Source organism: Cryptomeria japonica, chromosome 10, assembly GCF_030272615.1.
Source record: "Cryptomeria japonica chromosome 10, Sugi_1.0, whole genome shotgun sequence".
Lineage (NCBI taxonomy): Eukaryota > Viridiplantae > Streptophyta > Pinopsida > Cupressales > Cupressaceae > Cryptomeria > Cryptomeria japonica.
The window spans coordinates 370,911,419-370,938,319 of record NC_081414.1 but is presented as its reverse complement, the minus strand read 5'-3'; the positions used below and the strand labels follow the sequence as shown (position 1 = coordinate 370,938,319).

The following is a 26,901-nucleotide window of genomic DNA, read 5'->3' as shown; positions in this document are numbered from 1 at the left end:
TCTCTCTGAATCATGACTGATATTAGCACATAGAGCTTTTCCTTTTTTTGTTCCAAAAGAGTGAGTCTTCCCACTTGTAGAAGCCATGAATGCTTGCCCTTTTCCTTTTGAATGTGAGGAAGTGGAAGTTGATGAATCATCCTTCTTGTAGACTTTAGGTAAATCAATGTTATGCTTTTTGATGATATGTGTGAGCTCATTAATCTTCTTAGAATGGCAATGATGTTCCTCATGACCAATCTTTTTACAATAAGCACAAGTAGGTCTCTCTCTCTTTGGTGAATTATCTCTCTTGGAAGAGGATGAATCTCCTTGTTTTGGAGAAGATGGTGCTTTGTCCTTAGGCTTTGATTGCCATTTCTTCTTGTTTGAGTTGTCCTTTCCTTGATTTCCTTTGTTCCCTTGATTTGCCACTAATGCTTGAGACTTAGAAGCCTGAAGAATGCCCATGCTTATCAACTTAGTTTGTTCCATCATCAACATTTCATTGAAAGCATCAAATGTAGGCATTTTGTAGCTTGAACCCATTGTCATCCTATGGGTTTGGAAACTAGAAACAAATGCTGCATATTCTTGTGGAAGCTTGCCTATCAAGTTGAATATCAATTGAGTATGCTTCTTATCAATGCCACAATCTTTGAGTTGTGCCCTCAACTCATTTGCCTTAGTGACATAATCTTGTATAGTATCAAAGTTCTTAGGATCTAACATGGTGAGATCACTATCAATTTGATATCCCCTAGTCTCATCAACTTGACCATACAAGTCTTGAAACTTTTGCCAAGCATCCTTGATTAGAGTACATTTCTCAATATGAAAAACGAGATCCTTTGATACATACTTTCTTAAGGTACCAATTGCCATGATATTTTTAGTGAGCCAATCTAAGTGACCAACTAGATCAACCTTAGGATTAGCGGGAGCAACAATAGTTCCATCAATGTAATGAGTGAGTCCTTTTTCCATAAGTTTACTCCATGCATCAATTTTCCAAGTAGCATAGTTATGTGGAGTTAAGAGAGGAAACTTAGAAGAACCCATAGCAGCATAAAGGAAGGAACACAAGAGCACAAAAGCACAAGAGACACCCCCCCAAATTCACTCAATCAAAGTACCCCCCCCAAAGTGATGATTTTGGCACTTTATACTTAGTGCGATTACAATGAGCCACTTGCAAAACAAGGTAAAGTGGACTTATGATGCAAATTTTACAACTTCTCAAATGAGATACAAGAGACTTCAATCAATAGTGCAATGAATCTAACTGAGATTCAAGCAAATATACAAGTACCAAGAGAGCCAAAATGGTCAAAATCTGAAAGTACAATTTCTACTTACAATGACATCAATCTGATAGCATCATGTGAAAGTAGACGAAAAAATACACGCTTTAAAAAAAAACAGCACCTGAAAAGGAGGTCGTATGACCCCAAACGAAGCCTCTAAAGTTGCAAAAATTGGGATTACTCAGGTACAGTCACCAAAAACTGCATTTTTTGAAAACTCCGTGCATCAAAATCAAAAAATTTCTTCACCACTGCAGAGAGCACGAAATTCTAGCCCATTTCAAAAAAAATTGCACCAAAAAAGGAGCAAAAATGAGCAAGTTATGGCCATTTGAAGTTGAACTGCAAAATCAAAAATGCAAATGAGAGGGGCCTGCCAAATTTTTGAAATATGATGATGTGGCGTTGACGTCAGCAATTCACTATGTTAAATTTGACGGCTGTATGATCGTCGCAAAAACTTCGCCTCTCTGCTGACTAGGCGTCCGTACTGTACGGACTGATGACGTGTCAGATGACTGTGTAGTACGGATGCTGACGTGGCACTGTACGGGTGGCGTACGGAAAGCTGGCTGTGTGAGCCACGTGGCGTCTGCGTGGCGACCGTATGGATATGACGTGGTTGATTTGTACCCGTGGGCCAGTGGCCGCTTGCCACGTGGCGGGCGCGGGTCCTCCGGTCTGGGTGATTTTCGGTGGAGGGAGCTGCCGGAGCCGAGGGAAGCCAGTGGCAGTGGGGGAGCTGAGGCGCTCGGGCTGCGGTGGTGGTAGCAGGCGCCGAAGAGGAGGAGCGGGCACCGGTGTCGAGAGGAGTCGGCGCGGCGGTGACGTCGGCAGCGGAGACCGGCAGTTAGCGGGAGAGTCCGACGCGGGTCGTTCTGTGGCAGCGTGGGTATCAGTCTGCAGCCGGGAAGCAGGGGAGGCGTCGGGAGGACTTGCAAGCAGCGGCGGTGGCACGGCTCTCAGCGCGGGCGGAAGATACAGGCGCGGCGTCCGGAGCAGTCGGGGTGTTGCAGAGTTCGACGTGGCGGCGGTGGTGATGGTGACCGACGTGCGGATCGAGCTCTGCAACACGCGGTACTGCGGGTACCACACGCGCAGACCTGCAAGTACGACAGGTCACGGGGGGTCTGCGGACCCCCCAAAAAACACCTTTTTTTTGTTTTATTTTATTTTATTTTTTTTTCAATTTTTTTTCAATTTTTTCAATTTTCAATTTTTTCAATTTTTTTTTTACGAAATTTTTATTTTGATTTTTCAATTTCGGAAAATATAAAAAAAAAATTCGAAATTCACACAATAATAGTAAAATTGGCGAAAAAAATTTTCTCACCAAAATAGGCCGACTTTATAACCAAAATTCATGGAAACGGCCTTCTGGACGCAATGGCGGGGTCGGATCTGGTCTAGGACGCCTCCAAAAGATGCTACTCCTCAGATCTGCCTCTTGACGTCGCAATAATGCCTCTTCAAGATGAATCAATGAAGTCCCAATGGCTCTGATACCATGTGAGATTTTGCCAAGATCAAGAGCTCAATGAAATGTACAAAATAGAGACATAATATGGGACAAGAATAAACTATATTCTCATCAATAGAAAATGATCAATAATAATGATTCAATAGTTACATACAATGTAGATGAACTCGCTTATATAGGCAAGGCTAGGGATATGTGAGCACACAAACATGACATGTGGCTCAATAAGAAACAAGGGTAGGTAGGAAATAGGTGTGGGTAGGTAGGAGAAATAATATAATAGTCCACATGAGGTGGATCACCCACTGAATGTGGAGTGTAACAACAAGAGTGGAGTGTAACAACAAGATCAACACCATAAAAGGTGGAATTTATCCTACACACACTATCCCAATGTGGCACAAACACCCAAGTGTCTCATACCCAAACTATTATGAAATGCATTTCCTAAGTAAACTTAAGTATAGTGTAATAATATCCATGATGAATAATTATTTACACCAACAGTGTGAAACCATGGATGTGCACCAGATCAGCAAGAGCAAGCATGATGAGCTACTGGGACAAAAGAAGAAGAGTAAGTTGTGATCATTTTGCCTCTTTGGCAAACTAGTTGAGATGAGGTACGAGCTGATGAAGGAGAAGGAAAGATTTTGCATCTGTAGACATGGACCTACCCTGGGATGCTGATGTCAACCATAATGCAAATAGAGATTAGTGTCACCGGTGTGCAAGTAGATGAACTGTCAAACGATAAACATATCTACCGGTATGCTAGAAGATCAGATGGAGATTGATGATGCTATGGTTGGACACAGCTGAAGAATGTTGACATAGTGATCCTATGGATGTTACTGGTATGCAGACAGGCGTGTAGTCAACCGACAAGTATGTCAGCTCGTAAGCGAGCAAAAGAGACAAAGTGAAGAGCTCCTATCAGATGGACATGTGTCTGAGTTTGGTGACCAAGCAAATGTGATCCAACTGAGAATACAGAGAAGAGATGGCATGAAGGTTGAACGGTTAATCTATAACTGACAGGGAAGTTGAACCAGTAGATGAACACCAGTAGTATGTTGGTTGGTGACTGAGCTTGCACTGACACAGTGGCCTAAGTAGAGGTGGATGCCGATGATGATGAGACGTAGGACACAAGTGGCATACGTGTAGTGGAGGATAACCAGTGCGTCAGTGAGGTAGTTGGTGAGTAGGTCGACATTAATGTCGATTGCATAAATCATGAGTCCGTTGTAGAGGTGTGCGACTCTAGGTAGATCAAAGGACGTCTCTTGGAGAGTTGATCGAAGCAAGAGATCTGATCATCTTATCGACTTGGAGAAAAAAATTGCTGAAACATTCATGGTGATTGACCAAATGGCCAACAAACAGACCATGTTTGCTAAATATAGAAAACGTGTATTAGAAGTAGCGAGATTGGCAGTGATGTCTGATTGCTTGCAGGTTGTCAATCCCCATGTAGATCATATATGATTTGATACTATCCACGGTCGATGGAAGGAACCCTAGCGCGCCAAGATTGAATTGATGATTTGGCGGGAAAGCTCACATATAAATATGCAAACCAAAGATCATAGAAGATGATGTTGCATGCCGGATAGAGGAGAAGAAGAGTGTATCAGTGGTTCAGTCCAAGTGTAATCTGTGGAAGATCATAAACGACTGAGAGTGTGTGGAGGTGCAACCGACAAGAGGACTTAAGAGGGGTTTAACTGGTAAGGTTAGAGCGACTGGTAAGCTGCAAAGAGTGTAGTAGTCAAGTGAACTGGTAGTGACAAGTTGCAGTGGGTTAGTGTGAGCAGAGAACCGAAAGAGATCAGAGAAAAGTGAACCGATGGAGAAGAGGTAGAGCAACAAAAAGAGGACTCAACCGGTAAGGTTGCAACAGAGAACAAGATCCGTGTGAGCAGAGAACTGGAAGAGAACAGAGCAGAGGAAGACCGGTTGAGAAGAGTTGAACCGGTAGAGTGATTTGATTGTGAGAGGTTACAAAATTCATTTGTAACCAGGTAATAACTATTGTATTGTTTGTAATCATTGTGATCATTGAGTTGGTGCTCCTTGGGTTGGTGCCCTAAATTAGCAAGGGTTGATGCTCCTTGGGTTGGTGCCCTAAATTAGGGTTTGGTGCTCTTTGGGTTGGTGCCCTAAAATTTGTAATACAAGTGTTTATTGTGAGGCTGGATTGGAGCAGTTGACTCTAACAACATTTCTCACTGAGGTTTTTCCCACAATGGGTTTTCCTCATATATATATGGTGTTATGTGATGTATCCTTGTGTGTTCTTTCATCTTGATCTCTTCCCCTATCTCACCGGTATGTTCTATTGGTCTTTGATATGTTAACTGGTACTCACATTTAGGATTAAAAGGGTGAAGTTTGGAAACCACCGATCCAACCCCCCTCTCAGTGGCATCTTGTGTTCTACACTTATCAACGCTAACTAATGTGTCTATCAAGGATTCTTGTGATCAAGCGACTTTACAAGGTTCACAATCCATTCTTTGTTGAGCTTTTGTGCAAATACAAAATCTAAGAGAAAATATATCAAACAAGATCAATGGAGATAGGAGACAATGGATATCAAACCCTACTTGGCATGTGAATGGTATTATTGTTTCAATTTGTTACTTTGCATGTTCTTAGGTTTCTTCTTTGGTGTATGGTGAATGTTTAATTATAGGACTAGGGTTTGTTGTGGTTGGATCTTTGTGGTTTTGCAATAGTTTGTCATCATCAATTTTTCACCTCACATAGCAGCCATTTCCCATTAACAAATTTTAAACATAATTCTATAGGGAGGGCCTTAGTCACATCTATCTCAACTAGAATACAAGCAGGAGTAGTAAGCTAAAAATCTAGGGAACCCTCATCTACATCCAAGAATCTAATTGAAGAATTTCCAATAACTGTAAAGCAAGATTCAAACCAAAACTAGAGCCGAAGATTAGGGAGTCTTACCTAAATATGGATCAAGTCAAAGGATTCCATAGTAGGGTTGAAAGTTGAATACCATGGTTTTAGATACAACAGGTGCTTCTCCTCCCAATTCCATTGATATTCACATAAAATTTTATTCTTGTCCTGAACACTCTCAAACACTACTACAAAGAATCCTCTAGCACTAGGGTAAATATGCACACCCCTAGTCAGTATGGGGTGCCAAAAATGTTAGAACACATTGTTATTAGGGGTCGCATCCCTATAACATTTATATATAATGTTCTAATATAAAGTTATAATACCTTACATTCTAAATGCTTTATAAGCATCTCCCGTTTGAAATAATTATTCTTTTATTTTTCTTTCATCTACAACACAATTTGAGTAATGATTTTAGGATTTACCAAATCATAAATCAAGTCAACCATTTCTTTCAACTTACTTTTGTTAAGATTATGTTTTCACAAAATAAATTAAGTGATACAACTCATCGATTTTTGTGTGAGGCCACAAAACAAAATAGAGTATTGTAGATTGAGAGAAAGGTGTGAAACTTATCGAATCTAATTCTAATTATTTTACTCTAAAACTAACAAACTACTCTAACTAAAAAAAAATAAAAATCTTCACACATGAAAATTGATAATCTAAGATGTTAGAAATCGATGGTGCTATGACAATAGTGTTCCCAAAGACCCAACTTTGTCTTCTCGTTCCTTCTTTTTTTCACTAGAAGTAATCCTTTGATGGTAGAGAGAAAACAAAAGGGAAATAATCATTTTCAAAGACAAATAGATGTTGTAGGAAGAGCATTGAAGTTGTTGATTGTTGTTATCATAAATAAATAAATACACTAGAGGCTATGTATGGTGATGAATTACAACCATTGTATGAGTTGTGGACGATTAAAAAACATTAGTACTTTTCTTCTTCAAATAGTGACCAAAAATAAAAATAATTATCATTGGTGTTAAATATGGAAGCTTATGTTAAAGAAACTCTAAAATTGTTAGGAGAGGAGACATCTATAATAACAAAAAAATAAATTCATTACAACTCTAGAATCCAAAATTAATGGTGGAGAGTGAGGCTTAGATAGGTTGGGCACTTTCAAGGACCAAGTAGGTAAGAGTTATGAATCCACAAATAGTGTCAAAATGATTGTACGAAGAAGTTTACGTGCACAAATTTAAATGATAGAATTGTTGGAGCATTTTAAAATCACCTAGATGATTTGATTCGAAATGGGTGATTTCATTGTTGAAGGCAATAAAGCATGGAGGATAGAGAGATGATTGACTAACATAAAATAATAGGCAACAAGGGGGCCTATAAGCCAACTAAGTATTTCCATTAGTTAACATCCACATACAAAGATTTTAATCATACCACATGAGTCATGTGCTAGACCATCAAATCAACATCAAACTTGTCATTTATATCTATTTATTTTCAGACAAATAGAAAATCATAAACCAAATTTAATATTTAAGATATGCTTAGATTAAAAAATATTCTTATTTATATAGTACCCTCTAACCCATATCCCCATAAAACTCTTTAATTATGTTTTATGTTTAAATTTGAGCACTTGGAGTGTTCCAGTGTAAAAAAAATGTTATGAGAAACTAATAATTTGAAATCTTTCCCTATTTCAATGAAGCAAGTATTTGTATATGAAAAAAATGAAGGATTGAAAATAAGTAGCAATTACATAGTAAAAATATCATGTGATCTCACAATTTTTTTCTTTCTTTTTAAACATTTGTTACTAATTTTTTTTCAAATTCAAATAATATTATTAAAAAAAATCAAATATTTATAAAACAAAGAAACAAATAATTTTTAAATAATAATAACTAGGTACTAGCCAAAATAAGCTATACAACCCCAATAACATCTTTCCAAGGCGAAAATAGAAAGTGCCAAACGCGAGTGGTATGCAAGGTTTGGGGGCAACTAGGGCAAACGGCTGACGAATAATTATTTTTCAAACTTGGGATAAATCCAGACAAATAATAACGCGACTTGATACTAATGTCCAATAAGACATAGTGTCTTAAGATCAATGAATTCTTTTCACTCTTGATTATATCGCAGTGGATTTGAGGAGGAAGTTGCAGTGGTTTGAGTATTCAGATTTATATTTTTCATTTTCGAAGGATCTGCAACTTAAATTTTGGTGAGTACCCTAATTTTCCATATGTTTTCTTGCATTATATAAATCATGGATAAAGTAAAATAATTCGCTTGATTGAATTAATCTGGGCATTGGACATATTGTTGCGGATCGGAAGATTTAAGACCGTAGAATGAACTTGATTGCTTCTGATTTTTTGTGATTTACTAGATTTTTATTTAATTCAGTGTAAATAGGCGGGTGTTAGATCTTTCTACATCGATGTCAGTGCCATTTAGGATTTCATGGTCAGAGTTAGGTTTGTTATGCTACGGCCAAAATTTAACTTAACGCCATGGAAATTCCCAAGGTCACCAGGAATTACAGTGATAGGAGATGAGTTCTAAGGTCCTTATGGTTGAATCAGTTTTTATCACTTGTATAAAAGATTGTTTCCATGGCATCCGGTTTTCAAATATACTCTGTAATTATAATACACAATTCAAAAGTACATATGTTTTACCCTCTGTCTACTTCATTTACGTTATACATTATTTAGGTATTTGAGCCTGCAGCGTCTTAAGCACAGGTCCATCAGCTGTCACTCTGTGAAGTAAAGGACCCTAATTAACTTTCTAGATGCCATCTATCCACCCATCAAATAAATGTTGCTGCCATATTGTCTATTGAACCTTTGCTATTAGCTGTATATTTTTTATGACTTCCTCAGGAATGGCCTATTGAATTGGCATGGAATTGGGGTCGTAAGTCCTGCACCAGCAAGGCTCAATGAACTTACCAATGCATCCCAATTTGTGCTGGTTGTCACATCGAGTGATATACTTTATAGTACCAAAAATTTGTGGCAGCCTTCTAACTTCATGGTTCTCCACTTGGTTCCATGTGATACCGTCGACTGAAGTTTGTGTGTCTGGAACTTTGTAAGGAATGGAGAAGATCAGGTAATAAATACAGCTTGAACTCTCTTTAGTGTCATTGAGGAATGCCGAATCTGTGGTCCAATACAAGAATCTCTTTATGAACCAAGGGAGAGTTCATCATGGTTGCAACAACTTCCCTTGCCCTCTTCATTTCAGTTTTTAACTTGTCGCATTTCTTCCTCCACTCTGTGACACAACTTCACATCCAGGCCAATGTAATGTCCCCTAGTTAGTTATGCCTTTAAAGTTAACCCAAATTTACCCAAATCTAAAATAAGCAAATTAAGTTTATGGGAGTAGCTCTGTTTATTGTTTTCCTGCATAGAAAAACCAGGGAACATATATGAAATGATACTTAATAAACTGAAACACATACTAAAGAAATATATTGAGTGTTGTTAATCTTAATGCATTAATTACAATTAGTATGAGATCTATTAGATAAATTCGGATTGTTATATTTATTAGATGCAGTCAGGTTTGTTAGATAAAATCAGGTGATAGGTTAGTTGCTTTCCTTAATTATCCAATTCCTTATTACACTAGGGTAGGCTAGTTGGATAGGGTGTCCAAGACACCCATCCCTCCTAGGCCCAAGGGCAGAATACCATATCTCCCTTGGCTCCATATGGCAGGTGTTAGGCATCCATCATGGAGTGGTGTACCCAGCGAGATGTTCTATCGCCGTTCCCCCTCATCACAACCACTCTCTCTCTTAAGCCCAAGAGCAGATGCTTCACCCCTCTTGGTTCCACGTGGCAGGTGTTAGGCATCCACTATGGAGTGGTGTACTTAAAAAAGAGTCCCTCCTTTCCAATGAATCATTTGTGATATTCCAGTGAAGTAATATTTATCTCATTATGCTAATCAATTACGTTTGACATAATTTCCATATTACACAATATAACTTTAGTGTCTTGTATTACCATTAATACTATCTGAATATTACTCTGTATCAGTATTGTAACTATTGTTCATTGTCAGTGTTCCATTAATTTATTATTTCCCATATCAGTATTACAGTAATCTATGCAACCCGAATTTGATTGTTTTATATATATCCTTGGTGTTCATTGTCAGTGTTCCATTAATTTATTATTTCCCATATCAGTATTACAGTAATCTATGCAACCTGAATTTGATTGTTTTATATATATCCTTGGTTTGTGCAAGTACTTACCTGTTATGTTTACCAGTACTGTATTTTTAATGCTGTTTGAAAGATATATATAAACATAATTTGTCCTTTCAATTTACAACATATTAATTATCATCAATCTTTTAAGAACATCCTATTAACTCTTTATCTACCGATGCATACATTTGGACTTAAACATATATAACATGTTGACTGATATATTTTAATGTTTGGACCAAGAAACTGTGTATATACGTACCTGTCACTGTTTGAACTTCTTCCTATCTTCGCTGGCAGGCTGGAAATTCTTTCGTCTTGCTGGCCTGATCCGATCCTTACTCTTCTTTCTTGCATGAATTCCTTTCGTTCTTTCTTTTTCTCTCTTACAGGAGTATATAATTATTATAATCTCAGCACATATACACCCACAAATTTATCTTTATTCTGAACTATATATATTTTATATATATTCCTTTCTCCATCACAAACCACACAATTCGTTCCATATATATCTTTTGTCTCCAACATACACAACTCTTCAAAATAAAGAGACATATCTGTTTGTTTAACTATCGTATTCCATCTTTGGTTTGTTTTATATAATAATGATATGTTTCATTCCATGATCTATTGTTATTTGACCATATTGTATTTCATAGTCTTTTTGTGTTTTTCTTAATCGTTGCTTTCCTTAGCCAAGTCAATGACTCTTAATAAGTCGGTTTTGTAAAACATTGATACACCGTTTCATAAATCGAATGCATTCTTAATTCAACCTTCATCACATCACATTGTATATCGGTTTAGTTTTTGTTTATTAACCACCAATCTTTAAGCTTCGAACTTTTCTTTGACCACCGTTTAGATTATTGAAACATAGCTTCTTCACAAGTTGCATCCGCGTCAGACTTGGTAGCCTTTGCATTCAATATTTTAGATATTCAAGTATCTTATTTATATGAATATCTTATTAAATATTTTTATAATATTATCATGAAGTACTTTGCTTTATAATATTTTATTATTATTTGTCTTATTAATCATATTTATCACTGAGTTTGTCGCTGCATATATACTGAATTTATCACTATATTTATTTGTACAGTATACTGAGTTTATCGCTGCATTGTGAAGATCTAATTGAATCTCTTCTCATCCTTATATTTAATTACTAATATTTTATAAATATAACACAAGGAGCTTTACCATGGGCATGTAATATTGTTTTACTTGTTTTGATCTGGGAACATGACAGCCAATCATTTGAGCAAGGTGGTATTGAGATGATTGATAACTCCCCTTATATTAAAACCTGCAATTATTGCAGCTCACCGTATTCTAGATCACAATCGCTGTGCCATGCTTCCCATTGGGTCCTTTCAACCTTACAAGTTACAACTACATAATGCCTTGCACACTGCAGAGAATCTAGAAATTGAAGAAGAAAACAACCAAGCAATAGGATTTTGAAATAGGAAAAGAAAAACAAAAAGATAAGAATAAAAAAGTAAAACCCAGGCAAATATCAATTTCCACCAACTGTTGATAAATCATTACAATCACCTCACAATCACTTAACACAGCAAAAATGATAACAAAGATCAATTTCCGGGGGGGGCGCTTGACTCTGCTTTTCCCTCCCTTGTTTTGAGTCTTTTGACGTTCAAGTCTCTCTGTCAGACTTGCTGAACCCAAGCAAGTTTCCATGTGCAATTCACATTTTTTTTTCAGCAGAATTGACTTGAGTTAGTGGCAAGTTACTTAGCTGGCTCAAATCTTGTGAGGATGGTGAGTACTGCCAAGTTTAATTTAATTGCTGTGAGTGCTCAGATTTGTCTATCTTGATATTGTGCCACCATGGAATCATGGAAATGGAAGCTGACCAAATGTTTTCCAGATTCCCAGGGGTCCAATCCTTGTGAGACTTAGAAGTTCATCAAATCTTCAAAATTTCATACAAAGTCGGCATGAGCAGAGAAACGAAAATCGCCATGAATTGCCTAAACTCGGCGAGTCCGAGTTCGAGTCGTGCTCACCGAGTCTCTGGGACTCAGACTCGGACTCGTCCGAGTCTGGCGAGTTTGGCTCAAACTCGCCAAACTCAGCGAGTCCCGAGCCCCAAACTCGGCTACTGGCTGGGTTAGGAGGAGCAGAGAGCACGAGCACAGACAGGAGATTCAGAGGCAGATAGTGACATGGATGTTCCTGATGTTGGTGAGCATGGCATGGTGTCACGGGGAGCGGCTATGGCTGTCGATTCATCCAGGACCTACCTTAGACGCCTTCGCAGGGGGCCGGGGCCAAAGGGTGCAGGCTCCTTTGAGCCATAGGCTTTTAGTTGTATTTACCTTTGGTATTTGTATGAAACATTTGATGATGATCATATAATGACATGGATTTTTTATTCCATGAGTTTTGTAATATTGTATACATTTGACAATATTTATGTATCTATGTTTGTTATTTCCTTCAGCTACAATTTGCATTTATGCTTATGTGATTGATGTATACTTGTGTATGTAATCAAATGAGCCGAGTTTGATGATGTTATTGTGTCTTTAGGTGTATTAAATAAAGGGTGCCTGAAACAAGTTTTAAATCTTCAAAAATCTCTAAATTTCTTGAGTTTTTCACTTTCCTGAGTCCAGCTGAGTCTGAATCCGAGCCCCGAGTCCGAGTCCGATTCGGCCTTGCCGAGTCCGAGTCCCGTTTCTTTGCTTAGAACTAATGCGCTTTATGTGATTTGAAAACCTCCCAGTTAGCATGCTCAAATGAACATATCTAGCCATGGTTCCTATGAACCTTGTTGGGTTCCTGCCATTTAATGAAACAAAAATTCTAGGTAAACATGCTGTGGCCTACATATCATATGAATACTATTTCTTACTAAAAAAATGTTGATCAATTAATTTTTGCTCTGTATTTTCTCTGATAGCCAGCAATGCCTGTCATTAGGTTCTCTGTTATACAATTCTTAAGTTTTGCTCAAAATATGCTGAAAATGAAGTTTTCATGTGCGCTTGCAATTGTTCAATAATCTTGCAGTAGCCTACATGAGTCGCACTGACAAGTTTTGCATTAGCAATGTGTTTCACATGATTATTATCTGCAGTAGTTATGAGTTAAGTAAAGTTTGCTTGCTAGAGATGTATGCTTTAGAAATTTTCTTTTGAGTTTTTATACCTCTTGGCTAGGCCTATATGTCAAATTAAAGTAGATAATATTTTCATGGTATAGTTCTGAAAGGAAGTGATCGCCAAACATATGTTGTGTCAGAGCCTATACTACAATGCATTTCTATTGAATTGTGACCTTTTTGCATCAGCGATCAATTTTATCATTATGTGGTGATTGCCAATGCTAGTAATTTATTAAATAGAATATACATAGCAGGGTATGCATATGTATATTTCATAGCATGAGAAGGCATGATATTAAAGTTTAAACTTTAAACCTCTAGGATATGGGATTATCTGCTTCTATGAGCTATAAGTTTTACTAGAATTGTTGGACTTCACCAAAGATTGCAATTCAATTGTTTTTTAGGATTGTGTTAATTAGAGCTCTCTACTGATTGCTTTTTTTTTTTTTGCTTTTTAACAGTCTTATTGACAGCCCATATTTCCATAGAGGGTTACATGTTTCTGAAAGTAGTTAATGGAAGGCTCAAAGCACTTTAAAGAGTGAAAACATAGTTATTGAGGATTAATAAGGAATATCAAAGCTTTAAAAGTTTAAAGCTATCTGCTTGTGTAGCATGTATGATGGATGGGAAAAACTAGACAATTGGTGCATTTCAGAATGCTTTAATTGCTTTTTAGAATTCTTTTATCCTTTAAGAGACTGAAGTCAGTTATATGTATAAATTTATGCAGATACAGTGTAAAAGACATAAGGAATCTTGTAGGTTGTAAAGGAAACAATCACAATGAGGGTGGAGTTCCTTCTAGGTCTGGTTGGAGGTGCCATCCTTGCATATGCTGCTTATTGCACTATCCAGTGTAAGTAACTTTGTGTTTTTTAAAGTCAGGCTATGTTGTATTTGTAAGTTTATTTGAAATGGAGCTTCAAATAAATATAACACTTATCTATCATGATTATCATGGGGTCATCCCAGACTTTGACATATTTTCATGGTTGCAATGTTCAATTATTGCAGATCGTGCAGTTCTGAAGATAAGGGAAGAAGAATTTGCTGGACCTCCAGCAGAGGTGAATATGTTTGCCAAATTACTCTTTGTGCAAAATAAATTTTTGACTTGGGATGTTGAACTCAAAGTTCTGTGAAATTTTCTTTGATATGCAGGTTCTGTTAGAGGTGATCATTGGTCTTGTATTATGCTTTTGGGCAGCTTTGAGTGTGCCTGGGAAATATCTTCCGATATTGCCAGATTCCAAAGAAAACAGGTAACATCCATTGTTACATTCAGGGTCCTATAATTTCTAATTTTTTAAAAGTGAACTGATTTATAGTTTAAAAGCATTGTTACATGAATTTTCTGAGATGTGGGGATGTTTTCTTTGGATATTTGGAAAAAAAAAGTATGGTGTTTGGGGGTGACATGCGTATAACAAAGGATTTATATTTTTCTTTTGAATGATATTAACACATATTGACAATAAATTTAACATAGAAGAATCATCTTGTAATAAAAAATAAAAAATAGTAAATACATTGTTTTTTATTTATCTAATCTCTCAATCTCATCATTTGAAAATGATCATAATGATGATTTAAAACTGAACAAAAATTGAAATGTGTTAACGATATTTAAGCCATTCGAGCAGTACAAGCACTTATTGCTGAATTTCTTGTCCATTAACTTTAATTTTATATATTCGATCTCTTCATGATTCCTTATATACCAACTGAACCTTGTATCGAAACTTTTAGACGATACTGTTTGAATTAGTAGTAGGTTAGAGTAGAATTTATTGTACAAAAACTCTCAATTAATTTTCATATGATCAATATAGTGTTCAAAATAATGAAAATAGCAGATAAAGAAATAATCTGCTTTAACATCAAAAGGAACTCTCCTCAGCCAGTCAATTGTCTTGCAGCACGAAATTTGTGTTAATGGCTGACTTAGCCGTAGACAGTAGAAAAGTACTATCATGTGGTGTCTCAGTAGAAAAACTTGCACGGGGGCAGCAGTGAATAGGGGCCCAGAAGGGCAACTTATGTATGGCGCTACCTATTAAGGAACTTTTATGGGTTCTCACTAAAACTCTTCAATTGTTGTCATTTCAAATCAAGCGGGTTATTTTCCTTGAGTTAGGGTATTAGTTATAACCCCAAACTAGTTTGCACACTTACAACAAATGAAGTCAGTAATTCAGCTCACTAGAAGAGGTTCACCTGATCATTTTTATAACCTTAGATGCAGGCCCTTCCAAGTTGGTCGCTTGTATTTGTCTTGGTACTTGTTTCTTTAAAAACCTCTTATCTTTATAAGGGATGATGTCTGTCTGACATTTACTAAATCTTGACTATTTTTTTATTGACTTTCTGAGAACTATCTTGTTTTTGCAAGGGCTTCTCACTATGCCTCCTTGCCTCCAAATGGGAAGCCATGATAGAGCCAGCTGTCATCAGATTTCCCTGATCGTGATAACATTCCAGTTCTAGGATTATTTTGTCTGGTAAACTTTGTAGTTATGATTACATCTGATTTTGCATATTGAAGCATAGATGCAGACTAAGAGAGATTCAAATCAATTAATCTTAGTAATATTCCATCATTCAACCTCGATTTGGTCATGGCATCTATATTCCCCTTTACACTTGAACCCTTGACACTACACCACGAGGCTCTTCCTTGCAAGGGATTAACAACTATTATTTCAATTCCTTAAAATAGCTTTTAATGAGTAAAATGAAATGTTCATTTAATGTTTCATTTCTTCAATAAGATATCTTTACATGGAAAAAAACGCATCTTAAAGGGTCACTCTGCCGGAACAAGATTCTCAAATCACTAAGATGTTTTGAGTAGAAAGCAGGCTTATTTATGAAAAAATAAATAGCCACAATTCTCCTTTTCACTGCCACTGGCAACATTGCTGATACTGAATCTGACTGGATGTTGTGAAGATCTTTCAGCAGGCCAATTAAGCCCTGGTGATATCAAAAAGTGTTGCCTGGGAGTTTTTCTTATTATTTTCCAACCACCATTTGCCTGTGCAAATGTTGTGGCACAAACCGTTAAAGAGTTGTCTGCAATCTTCTAAATGATTGCAGCAGACAGAACTGTTAAACTGATCCTTGACCAATTCAATATTCTTTGATTGCTGACCGATTGTTTCACTGTATTAAGGGCCATATGTTTCAAGATACACCTTGGTAACGTAGAATACATTCTGCTCTTGTAGTGTAATGGAAGCCATATGACTCATAAAAAATGTCACCTGGACTCAATCACTGCCCCTTCTCGCTGGAAAAGAAATTCTTTTATTTAGTAGATTGGCAAGATAACAAGCTTGTATAGCGGTAGGTATATTGAAAGGGTCTAGCGCACCAAGCCAAACAGTGAATTTTTAAAGAAACTCAGAAGGATTCTGCCATAAAGCTAGTCAGACTGACATGGTTGGGGTTACAGTAGACTCTCTTACCATTATTAGAAAGAAGAAATGTTGAATGGCTGCTGGGGCAACACAGAGAATGCAATGGGACAGACAGTGTGGAGTGGGTGCTAGGGAAATTTAAAAAACTAAAAGCCAGGCACAACAATAACTGGGTATGTTGCATGATATAAGATATTTTGGAAACAGGAGTAAAGCAAGATGAAAGTAGCCACAGATGGTGAACTTAGCCTAGTGGATGAGAAAAATACCCCAGGGGCCAATGAGAATGCTAAGATCATGCTATGATCACTGCTTATTAAGGTCTTGTTGTAACCAAGATTACAATCACTGAACTGTGGAAATGATATCATGCTATTGGAAGAGTCAAGCTCATCTGGTGAAAGTCCAGAGTAATAGCTCAAGATCAATAGGCTTTAATAGTTATGCCTTCAGAAACAGCATTTATATTTATCAGCAAAAAATGAATTTTGAAATGGTGTAACTAAACACTGTATTACAGCTTAGAGCATTCTACTTCACAGGCAGATTTCGGGATTTTGATGTTATCACTTTCTATATTTATATAACTAGTACTTAATTATCAGAATTTGAAAAAAGACTATAGGTGAAACTAGTGACGATAGCTCAGTATAAACCCCTTGGGATAAGCGGTCTCTCTAGGTATGTGATAGCACTACAAGATTTACTAACACCAATCTGCTATCTATGTCCATTGGCCCGAATACACAAAATTATAATGAATAGATTCAATGTACCAGTCTGACCTCACAGAACATGATGACAGCTTATGTAGTGCATAAAACACAAATACTTGATACTAATGCATGACACCGGCTTGATTCATCATCAGATGCCTAGGGACATAATGGTGGGAGACCTTGAACTGTCAGTCGTCTTTTCCCATGGAGAGTATGATTTTCTCAAGCATTCTTCGAAGGGAAACTTAGGATTCAGAATCACATGAAATGAAATCTGCCTCATAGAGAAAATATTTTCAATATGTGGCAACCATAGGAAGAGAGGTCACATTCTGTAAAAATTATTTTGGCTGGAGAAAGTAACAATGCAGTTGTATGGCTGATTGGTGGAATTCGGTCAAATTCTTGTCCATAAAATAGACGGCTACTGTTTGTGTGCGTGGTGTGTGGTGAAAGGAAGTTGATTGCACGGAAGTAGCTTCCTACATCAATCTAAGTGGGGGAGATATCACAAAATTTCTTAAAATCCTTAACTGTTACAGTTTATATGCACATTCAAATTAACTTAAACAGATATTCAAAACAAAATAAAACACAACACAATGTATATGTGGGGAAAATCCTTTCGGGAGAAAAAATCCACACTCCAAAGTACAACCCACTGTATTAATAGAAAACAACAATTTATTTAGAGCTATGCTCTTTCAGGAGACTTCACACAGCAGTTGGATTCTAGAGTAATTCTGGCAGCAGAGCAGTACATATAAATATAACCCCAATCCTAACAGTTGTATTTATAGGGTTTACAAATGCAAAACATGTACACATGCAAGGCACATGCAAAACTCACACCTCTCATAGCAACTTCCCATTTTTGACTCTCCCTTGAGTTATCTTCAACAAATGGAGCCTGCAAATAATAAATAATAAAATAAGCAAATCAATAAATAAACATACTAGGAATATTTAAAGCATTAGATATGTTTATTCTAACATTCTCCCACTTGTTGAACACCTTTGAAGAACCAATGGAAACTATAGGATTTCAACTGCTAGGGGCCGTGAGGCCCATAGACTCCAAACACCATTTGAACTTTATCTGTACTTGCGACATTTGTCAATGAATTTGCATCATTCGTCAAAGTGTCAACCTTCTCCAATTTCACCTTTCCATCTTCCACCATGTTACGGACAATGGAACTAGACATCAATGTGCTTTGTTCTGACATGAAAAGTAGGATTCTTTGCTAATAAAATGGCACTTTGACTATCACGATAGATGGTAATCATCCCTGCATCAGATCCAATGTCAGAATGCATACGTTTAAGCCAAATGGCTTCCTTTCAAGCATGAGTAGCTGACACGTATTCTACTTCTGTTATGTCTTAAGCGACTAAAACCTGCCACTTACTTATCCAATTGATAGCACCACCAAACATTGTGAACACATCCACTAGTGGATTATTGTTGTCAATATTACCTGCCCAATCTAAATCCACATATGCACGAATACAGACCAAATGCCAAGGTCCAATAGGATAATCATGAAAACACAAGAAATACTTGGAAGTACCCCACAAGTATCTAAACACTCTTAATTGCATCTCTGTACCTATCTAGGATTAGCCATAAATCGACTCAAGACTCCCATTGCTCGGGCAATGTCTTGTCACATACAAACCATGGCATACATTAAATTGCCAATAGCACTTGCATATGGTACTATTGTCATGTCCACCATCTCGATAGGAGATTTTGGACAATCCTCTACAAATAGTTTTGTTCCCTGCAAAACATAAACTACCAAGAATCTACAAGCTGTCATGTTGAATCCTTCTAACATTGAGTTCACGTGCTTGCTTTGGCTTAACCAAATTATTCTTTTGCTATCTCTATCTCTTTTGATCTCCATTCCTAGAATGTACCTAGCTACACCTAGATCTTTCATCTTAAACGGTGTTGACAACTAAGACTTTAAGTCAGAAATTATAGATTTACTATTCCCAAAGAATAACATATCTCTACATACAATGCGATAATGAGAATGTGACCACTATTAGTTTGTAGTAAACACAATATCGTATTTAGACTTTTGAAATCCCAAACTTAACACATTGGTATCGAACTTTTGGTACCACATCCTCAGAGATTGTTTCAGACCCTACAAAAAATTCTTCGACTTACAAACCTTATTTTCTTTAACTTTTACCACAAAATGCTCTAGTTGTGACATGTAAATCTCTTCCTCCAAGTCATCGTCAAGGAATGCTGTTTTCACATCCATTTGTTCAATTTCGAAATTATAAGTTGTTACGAGTGATAATAAGAACCTAATGGATGTCAACTTTTCTACATGAGATAATGTTTTACCATAATCAATTCCCACCGCTTGTGAATACCCCTTTGCAACCAACTGTGCTTTATACTTCTCAACATTGCCATCAAGACCAAACTTTTTCTTGAAAACCCATTTACATCCAATGGACGTCTTTTAGGAAAGATACCAGATCCCATGTCTTAGTTCATGGCTTTCATCTAGGAATCTGCATTACTCATACCCATAGTCTCTCTAACAGTCCTAGGCTCATTAGTGTTAGCAATCAAAACAAAAATACAAGTAGAATCCAACAATGAATATCCAAATCTTTAAGGTTGCCATCTAATCTATATGTGGACATCTGACATCCTCAAAAATTGAAAACGAGGTTTTTTTCTCTTTTCAGAACTTTCAGAGCTGTTAGAGCTCTCCTCATTATCTAGTCCAATATGAGTACGTAGTTCATTTTTCATCAGAATAGGTGGTAACTGAACTACCTCTTTTTGTTTCTCTTCTTTCTTTAGCTTCAGTTAAACAAAGGAAGGTTTCATCTATCTCAAAATTACACTTGTGTTGTAGAGAACCTTCTCACCACGGTATCCCAAAGCTTGTACTTCTTTACACTGACACCATAGGCAATGAAGATGCATTTAACTGTCTTGTTTCTGCAACTTAGATCTTTTCTCATTCGGCACATGTGCATATGCCTCACATCCAAATACTCTAAGATGTCTCATCAAAAGACACATGCTTATTGAGAGGGGAGTGGGGGTGAATCAGTATAAGATAATCCTTTATTTTGGAAACTAACAATCACAATAATATCAATTGCACAATTTCATTCACATGAGATCTAACAATTTTGTAACACAATAACGAAGATTTCATTTTTTCTTTTTCTCCTTCCTTCCCATTTTCTTTACTTGCATTAGCAAAGACTCTTTTTATCTTTACGAACACATGATTTACGTCGAAACCCTTATGGGAGAAAACCATGACAAAATATTGCTTATATACAACTCTTTTACAAGTTTTGTAGGCACCAACCTACTAAAGACACCAATTTCCACAATTCATAGGCACCAACCTATTGGAGGCACTAACCCCCACAGCTAAATACCAACTTAGCAAGAGACACCAATCTCTTCTTTAAGAAGCACGAACTTCCAAACAAAGTTCCACCTTATGAATGTTGCTTCTAGATGATCTCCTTTACAAATCTGATGCAACCTTTTCAACACATATACTTCCCTTCAGAAATCTTCTTACAACATTTCTCAACACTTGCACTCTTCTTTTACAAAAACTGCCTTAATTCTGCTATAAATCACATTCAGGATCTTCTATAAATCTGCCTTAAATGTCTGCTTCAAATCAGCTTGAAGATCTGCTCTAATTCTGCCTTATATCTGTTTTTAGGTCTGCTGTTAGTTTGCCCAAATTCTGCTTGTAGAACTGATTATAAATCTGCTATAATCTTTCTTTTAGATGTGCTATGAGTGTTCACAAAAATATGCCTTTGATTAACCTCTCTCTTCTCACACAAATCTGCTGGTGTATGAATAATATATTCTTTTATCTACCACATACTCTTCTCCACAAAATCTTACTCCCTTTTATATCTTCATGCCTTCATGGAAAGATGCAACTCTTTGAAATAAATACAACCAGTTGAATGGTCATGTTCTTCACTGACAAATCTGCTTTAACTCACTTGCTGCCTTTATTTTCTATAAGATCACTGTATTTTCACCACCTTAATCGCTGCTTTTCATAAACTTTAGTGGCTCCTTTGCTATCAATAGCCATTGCCACCTTTTCATATATTAATAGCTGCTTTTATATAATGTGATTAACATAATGTAATCTGCTTTTTCTAATGTTCACATTAATCTTTGTTTTGGGTGCCATATATAGTTATACAAGCATCTTCATGAATACAAGGTAGGGTCAACCCATAACAAATTAACATAATTTAATTTATTCTGGGCACCACAACATGGGTCGGCCAATCCAGTGAACAACTCAAATTAAAATTTAATAAATGCTCTTTTAGACATCCGGCCAGCTTTTGCATAGGAATTAGTAATGAAAATTAAGTGCTTGCTATGTAAGGAAAACCGTCCATCAAGGAAAGAATCGATTAGTGGCCTTTGGCCATAACAACAATCAGCGATTTTCTTCTTGAACTAATGATCTCCTTTTTGAGATCAATGACATTCTTCTTGGACCAGCAATGACATCAATTATTGTGGCATTGATCTTCCCTTTGACATCAATGACAATTTTTCTAACACACCTCCATGGTGTCTATCCACAAGCATTGATGTGGAGACTTGTTTAATAAATAGCAGGCAGTGGCTACAATTTCAGCCCAAAATTTCTGTTCAAGGTCAACACCACTTAGCGGACTCCTAGCCCTCTCCATCAATATCTTGTTCATCCTCTTCTCAACTCCATTTTGCTAAGGGGTGTATGGAGTTGTCTTATGCCTCTCAATCTCGTGCTCTTTATAGAACTTGTTGAATTCTATTGAACGGAACTCATCATCATTGTCAGTCCTCAAACACTTTATCTTTTTATTGGTCTTATTTTCTACCAATGCCTTAAACTCCTTGAACTGACTAAAATAACTTGAGGTTACAATCATCAAGCCCTTTTGATGAGGCATTTAATTTTTAGGGCTCTAAGACCCTTCTCATCAATATGGCTGAGTCGGTGGTGTCATAACATTGTCTTCTTTGTAGGAAGCTTCATCTTCAAGGAATGAGTACCCTTTGGTACCCAAAATGCATAGCCATCAGAAGTAGATGCAACTGATTTCTTCACTACTTGATTTGATTTTGAGGATGAAGAATTTAAGGCTCTTTTTTTTGACTTGTTAGAACTATTTGCACTGAGTAGCACATACATCTAGATTGAACAAGGCGCCAATCCAAACACCCTTAGCCCACACCATTGCTCCTCTAGTCATGTTGCATCCTCCACTCGAGAAAACAATCTGCACACTCACCAAGATACACCTTCCCACCATCAAATTCTTTGTACTTTGAGAACTAATGCCTATGCAAGGTCATGTGAAAAGATGCACCTAAGTTTATCAATCACACATCTCTAGATGCACATGTTGCCAAGGTTGCAACAAATGCTTCACTGTCATCTTGAGAAGATTTATCTAAGTCGGAATTAGAGGCATTTTCTTTTTTTTACCCCTTCTTTTTCTCCTTGCATTCTTTACGGAAACTACTGGTTTTGTTGTAGTTCCAACATTTTGCCTTGGACTTTTCAAGAAACTTAGATATACTTGGGGATTTGAATTTTGACTTCTTGTCCTTCTTCTTGCCTTTCTTTTTTGTTCTACCTCAAACAACAAGGGCCTCCTTAGCCATCTTGAAAGATTTTCTTTGCATTTCTTCAGAAAGCAATGTTGCATCCACTTCATCCATCTTGAAGGTGGTTGTAGTACTTTGAATGGCCATCACAATTGGTATTATGAGTCTAGCAAAGAACATAACTGTATCATGCAATGATCCATATCCTCCATCTTCACACCAACAATACCGAACTGGGCAATGAGCATGTTAAAGGCATTTAGGTGACCAACCATGTGACCTCCTTTCATTCTCAAATAATAGAACTTCTTCCTCAGGAACAACTTATTTACTAGGGATTTAGCTTGATAAATCTCTCCAATATTTTTTCACATGAGTGCTGCGGTCTTCTCTTCATGAACGTTTAATAAAATGGAGTCTGCCGAAAAAAGTCTGATCAAACCATTGGCTTTCCAATTCATCAACTCTCAGTTCTCTTTAGTCATGCTGGTGGGTTTTACACTAGATATTGCAATCCATAGATCTCTGTCTATGAGCATATCTTCCTTTCAAAGCTTCCACAACTCAAAATTGCCGCTATTAAAATTTCCCATCCCAATCCTTCCGAATGTGCTTCTTTCACCTGCAACAAGGTCACAAAAATGCTTCTGCAAAAACTCCCACTCAAATAGAGTTCAGTACAAAAAACCCTTCAACCCAACAATGGAATCGAGGTTGGTTAGTGTCTGATACCAACTGAAAGGAAGGCGGGCACATGGAAGTAGCTTCCTGCACCAATCTAGGTGGGGGAAATATTACAATTTATTTTAAAACTCTTAAGTGCTAAATTTAGATGCACATTCAAATTAATTTAAACAGATATTGAAAACAAAATAAAACATAACACAATGTATATGTGGGGAAGACCCTTTCAAAAGTAAAACTCCACACTCCAAAGCACAACCCAATTTAATAACAGTAAATAACAGATTACAATACAATTGCAAAGCTATATTTTTTTTAGGAGACTTAACATAACAATTGGATTCTGGAGTAATACCGACAATATAACGGTACCTGTAAATAATCTAATTATATAACTTCAATTGTAATACCTGTATTTATAGAGTTTACAAATGCAAAGCACATTTGCATGCAAAGCTCAACATGCAAGGTGCATGGACACGCACATAAAAAAACTCGCACCTCTTATATTAACTTTCCATTGTTTACTCTCTCGAGTTATCTTCAACAAATGGAGCCCACAAATAATAAATAATAAAAATACTAATAGGCAAATCAATAAATAAATATTCTAGGAATAATCAAAGGTTGGGACACATTTTTTGTAACATTTGGGTGTGTGTGCATCCATGTGTTCGTGCGCATGTGTGTGCGCATTGTGTTTGTGTGCATGTTGTGTGTGTGTGCAAGTGCAGGTGCAGGTGCGTGTGTTTGTGTGTTCTCTCCCCTTTACCATCTATTCCCAGAGTCAAATGGGATGCTGCAAGTCACATCCATCAATTCATCACTGCAGGAACTTTTTTTAGTAAAATGGAACTAAACCTTATGCATGCTGCTTGATGGTTTCCATTGTACTTAATGAGTTGTGATAAAGTAATCCTCTCTCCACTGTTGAAACAATGGAGATGGTCTGAAAAGTTGTTTTCATTATTTTGCTTTCCCAATTATTTTTATTTTTACTGCATCGAGTAAAATATTTATGGTATTTACATAGCAATATGTTACGCTAACACATTTAATGAATGGAACCTGTGCAGATTGGTATCTCTCCCAGAGAATCTTGACTTTATGATCTTCAACCACCGGGGTAAAGCTTTCCCACTGGAATTGGACACAAAACTTAAGTCCTAAAAATGTCTGTATTAAAGCCTGCTATGATTTTCATTTGCAGGAAATTAGGACCAACTAAATCTTAAATGAAACTCCACTGGGTTTTTGATCCCATTAACTGGATTTTGCATTTGCTTACCCTTGGAAGCTAGTTTGTGTTCTTAGTCATTTTCCTCTACCACTGTCACACTTTCGTTTTAGTCTTTAATTGAAGATTCTTGAGCTCCTTACCAAATGGAAAATTGCAATTATATTTAGTGCATTTTGTGGAAAAGTGGTGCCTTAATTGTCTAAGGGAGCTTGTGGTTATACACTGGGTGCAAGGGTATAACATTCATATCATACACAAAAACACAAGTCAACATTTTATCATCTCAATCTTCTGTTAGTCATTGGTAATCTTATTTCTAATATTTGTGCTCTTTTCTTGTGAGTTGCATACCCAATGCCACAACATGCATGATTTTATTGTTTTTTTCTAGACAGGAGAATGAATGAATGAATGAATTTTAATGACGTCCATGAGATCAGTCAGTCTAAGGGACCAAGAGAGCCAGAGTTAATCCATTTTCAGATTTCTTTCAATGTCGGTTCTTCTATTGTACATATTGATGATTTATAATGCTTTTTTTTTGGAACTTGGATGGTACCCCGTGGCAATCCCGGAAGTGAACCATCAAGTATTTGAATACTGTGATAGTCCAAAACATTGAACATATTAGTTAATAAGACAACAGTTTTTGAGAGGATTGTCGAAGATATTTTTCTAGTGATCTGTTGTACTATAAAGATGATGTTTATCAGTATGGTAGTTGTTTTTGACTTTTGAGTAGCTTGAGCATCTCTTGAAGGCAAGAAGCCAAAGTAGCAAAGCAAGAGAGATACAAGAAGAGATGGAACCATCTGCTTAAGTTCCACCTAACTGCTAATAAGTACCATTAGTTGGAAGATTACGCAAATATAACCATACAAAAGCCTTTTGACTGTTCTTGTATATATGTTGTCCATGTGTGCCAAATTCAACTAAATATAGATAAAAGGGGAGAATGTACGAATGTGGAATCAAATCACAACACAAGGATATTGGCATTCAAATAAAAAAGCTCAAGAAAAATAGCAATTACCTGCCAAGAGGTTTTACAATGCACAGAGAGCACAACTTTGTGATGTAAATGGAAGTACTGATGGACCCTAATTAGTATCAAGAGGCATTTACAATGACAACAAGGAATAGAGTGTAATGGTGTGAGTGTGTTAATTAAAAAAGAACTGTAATGGTGTGAGTGTGTTAACTAAAATTTTTTTTTATCTTAATTTTGACAGATATTTATGTGAAAAAATATTATTATATAATAATAAAATAACTTTGAATTCTAAATAAATAATTTCAGATTGATGCATTTAAGACATCTATACCAATATGATATTTCAATGATTTGTACCTTGAAACATGCATGTTGATTAAACATATCTTTATCTTCACTTTTTTTTTAGATTGATGCATTCAAGATATTTATACCAATATACTATTTCACTGATTTACACCTTGGAGCGTGCATGTTGATTAAACAAACTTTTATTTACATAATATTTGATAAATTATTTTAACAATTATCAAATAAATATTTGAATTATATTATTACATAACAAACTTTCAAAACTATTTATTTGATTGACAATTATCAAATAAATATTTGAGTTAAATAATTACATAACAAGCTTTCTAAACCCAAAGATGTACTCACACGAAGAGGTCAGAGTTGATAACAACCAGGAAGCAATAGGATGCGCAGAAGAGGTCAGAGTAGATAGCAATAGGATTGACAACATACCAGACATAGCTAGATTGCTTTTTGTTACTCAAGAAAAGGGAGCTCCTCTAGGGAAGGATAAAATACATTTAATACATTTCATTTATGGCGTGGCCCTCATTTAATCACTCACCAAAGTGAATTTTAATTGATAAGAGAGATGGATTTGCATCTCATGCATAAAATCCAACGATTTAAATTCCAAACATTATTTCACTCCCTATTTTTAAAATTAAAAAATGAAAGCAATTAGAATGCAATTAGAATGCAATTACACATTATGAGGAAAAAAATCACTTCTGCGTTATATAGAAAGATCGATAAAGGATAATAGTAATACGAATGAATCGAGTCAATAATTGGATGGGCTTATAGATAATATCAATGCCATAACCC

General features: G+C 36.4%; 1 protein-coding gene across 1 annotated transcript; it reads left to right on the top strand.

Moving 5' to 3' along the window:
- Positions 1-7,632: 7,632 nt before the first annotated feature.
- Positions 7,633-24,951, top strand: LOC131077489 (membrane magnesium transporter). Its single transcript, XM_058014986.2, has 5 exons — positions 7,633-7,909; positions 13,801-13,926; positions 14,085-14,137; positions 14,232-14,332; positions 24,622-24,951. Exons 2-5 carry the CDS (start codon positions 13,854-13,856, stop codon positions 24,713-24,715), a joined length of 321 nt encoding a protein of 106 aa, XP_057870969.2. The 5' UTR covers positions 7,633-7,909; positions 13,801-13,853; the 3' UTR covers positions 24,716-24,951.
- Positions 24,952-26,901: the final 1,950 nt, after the last annotated feature.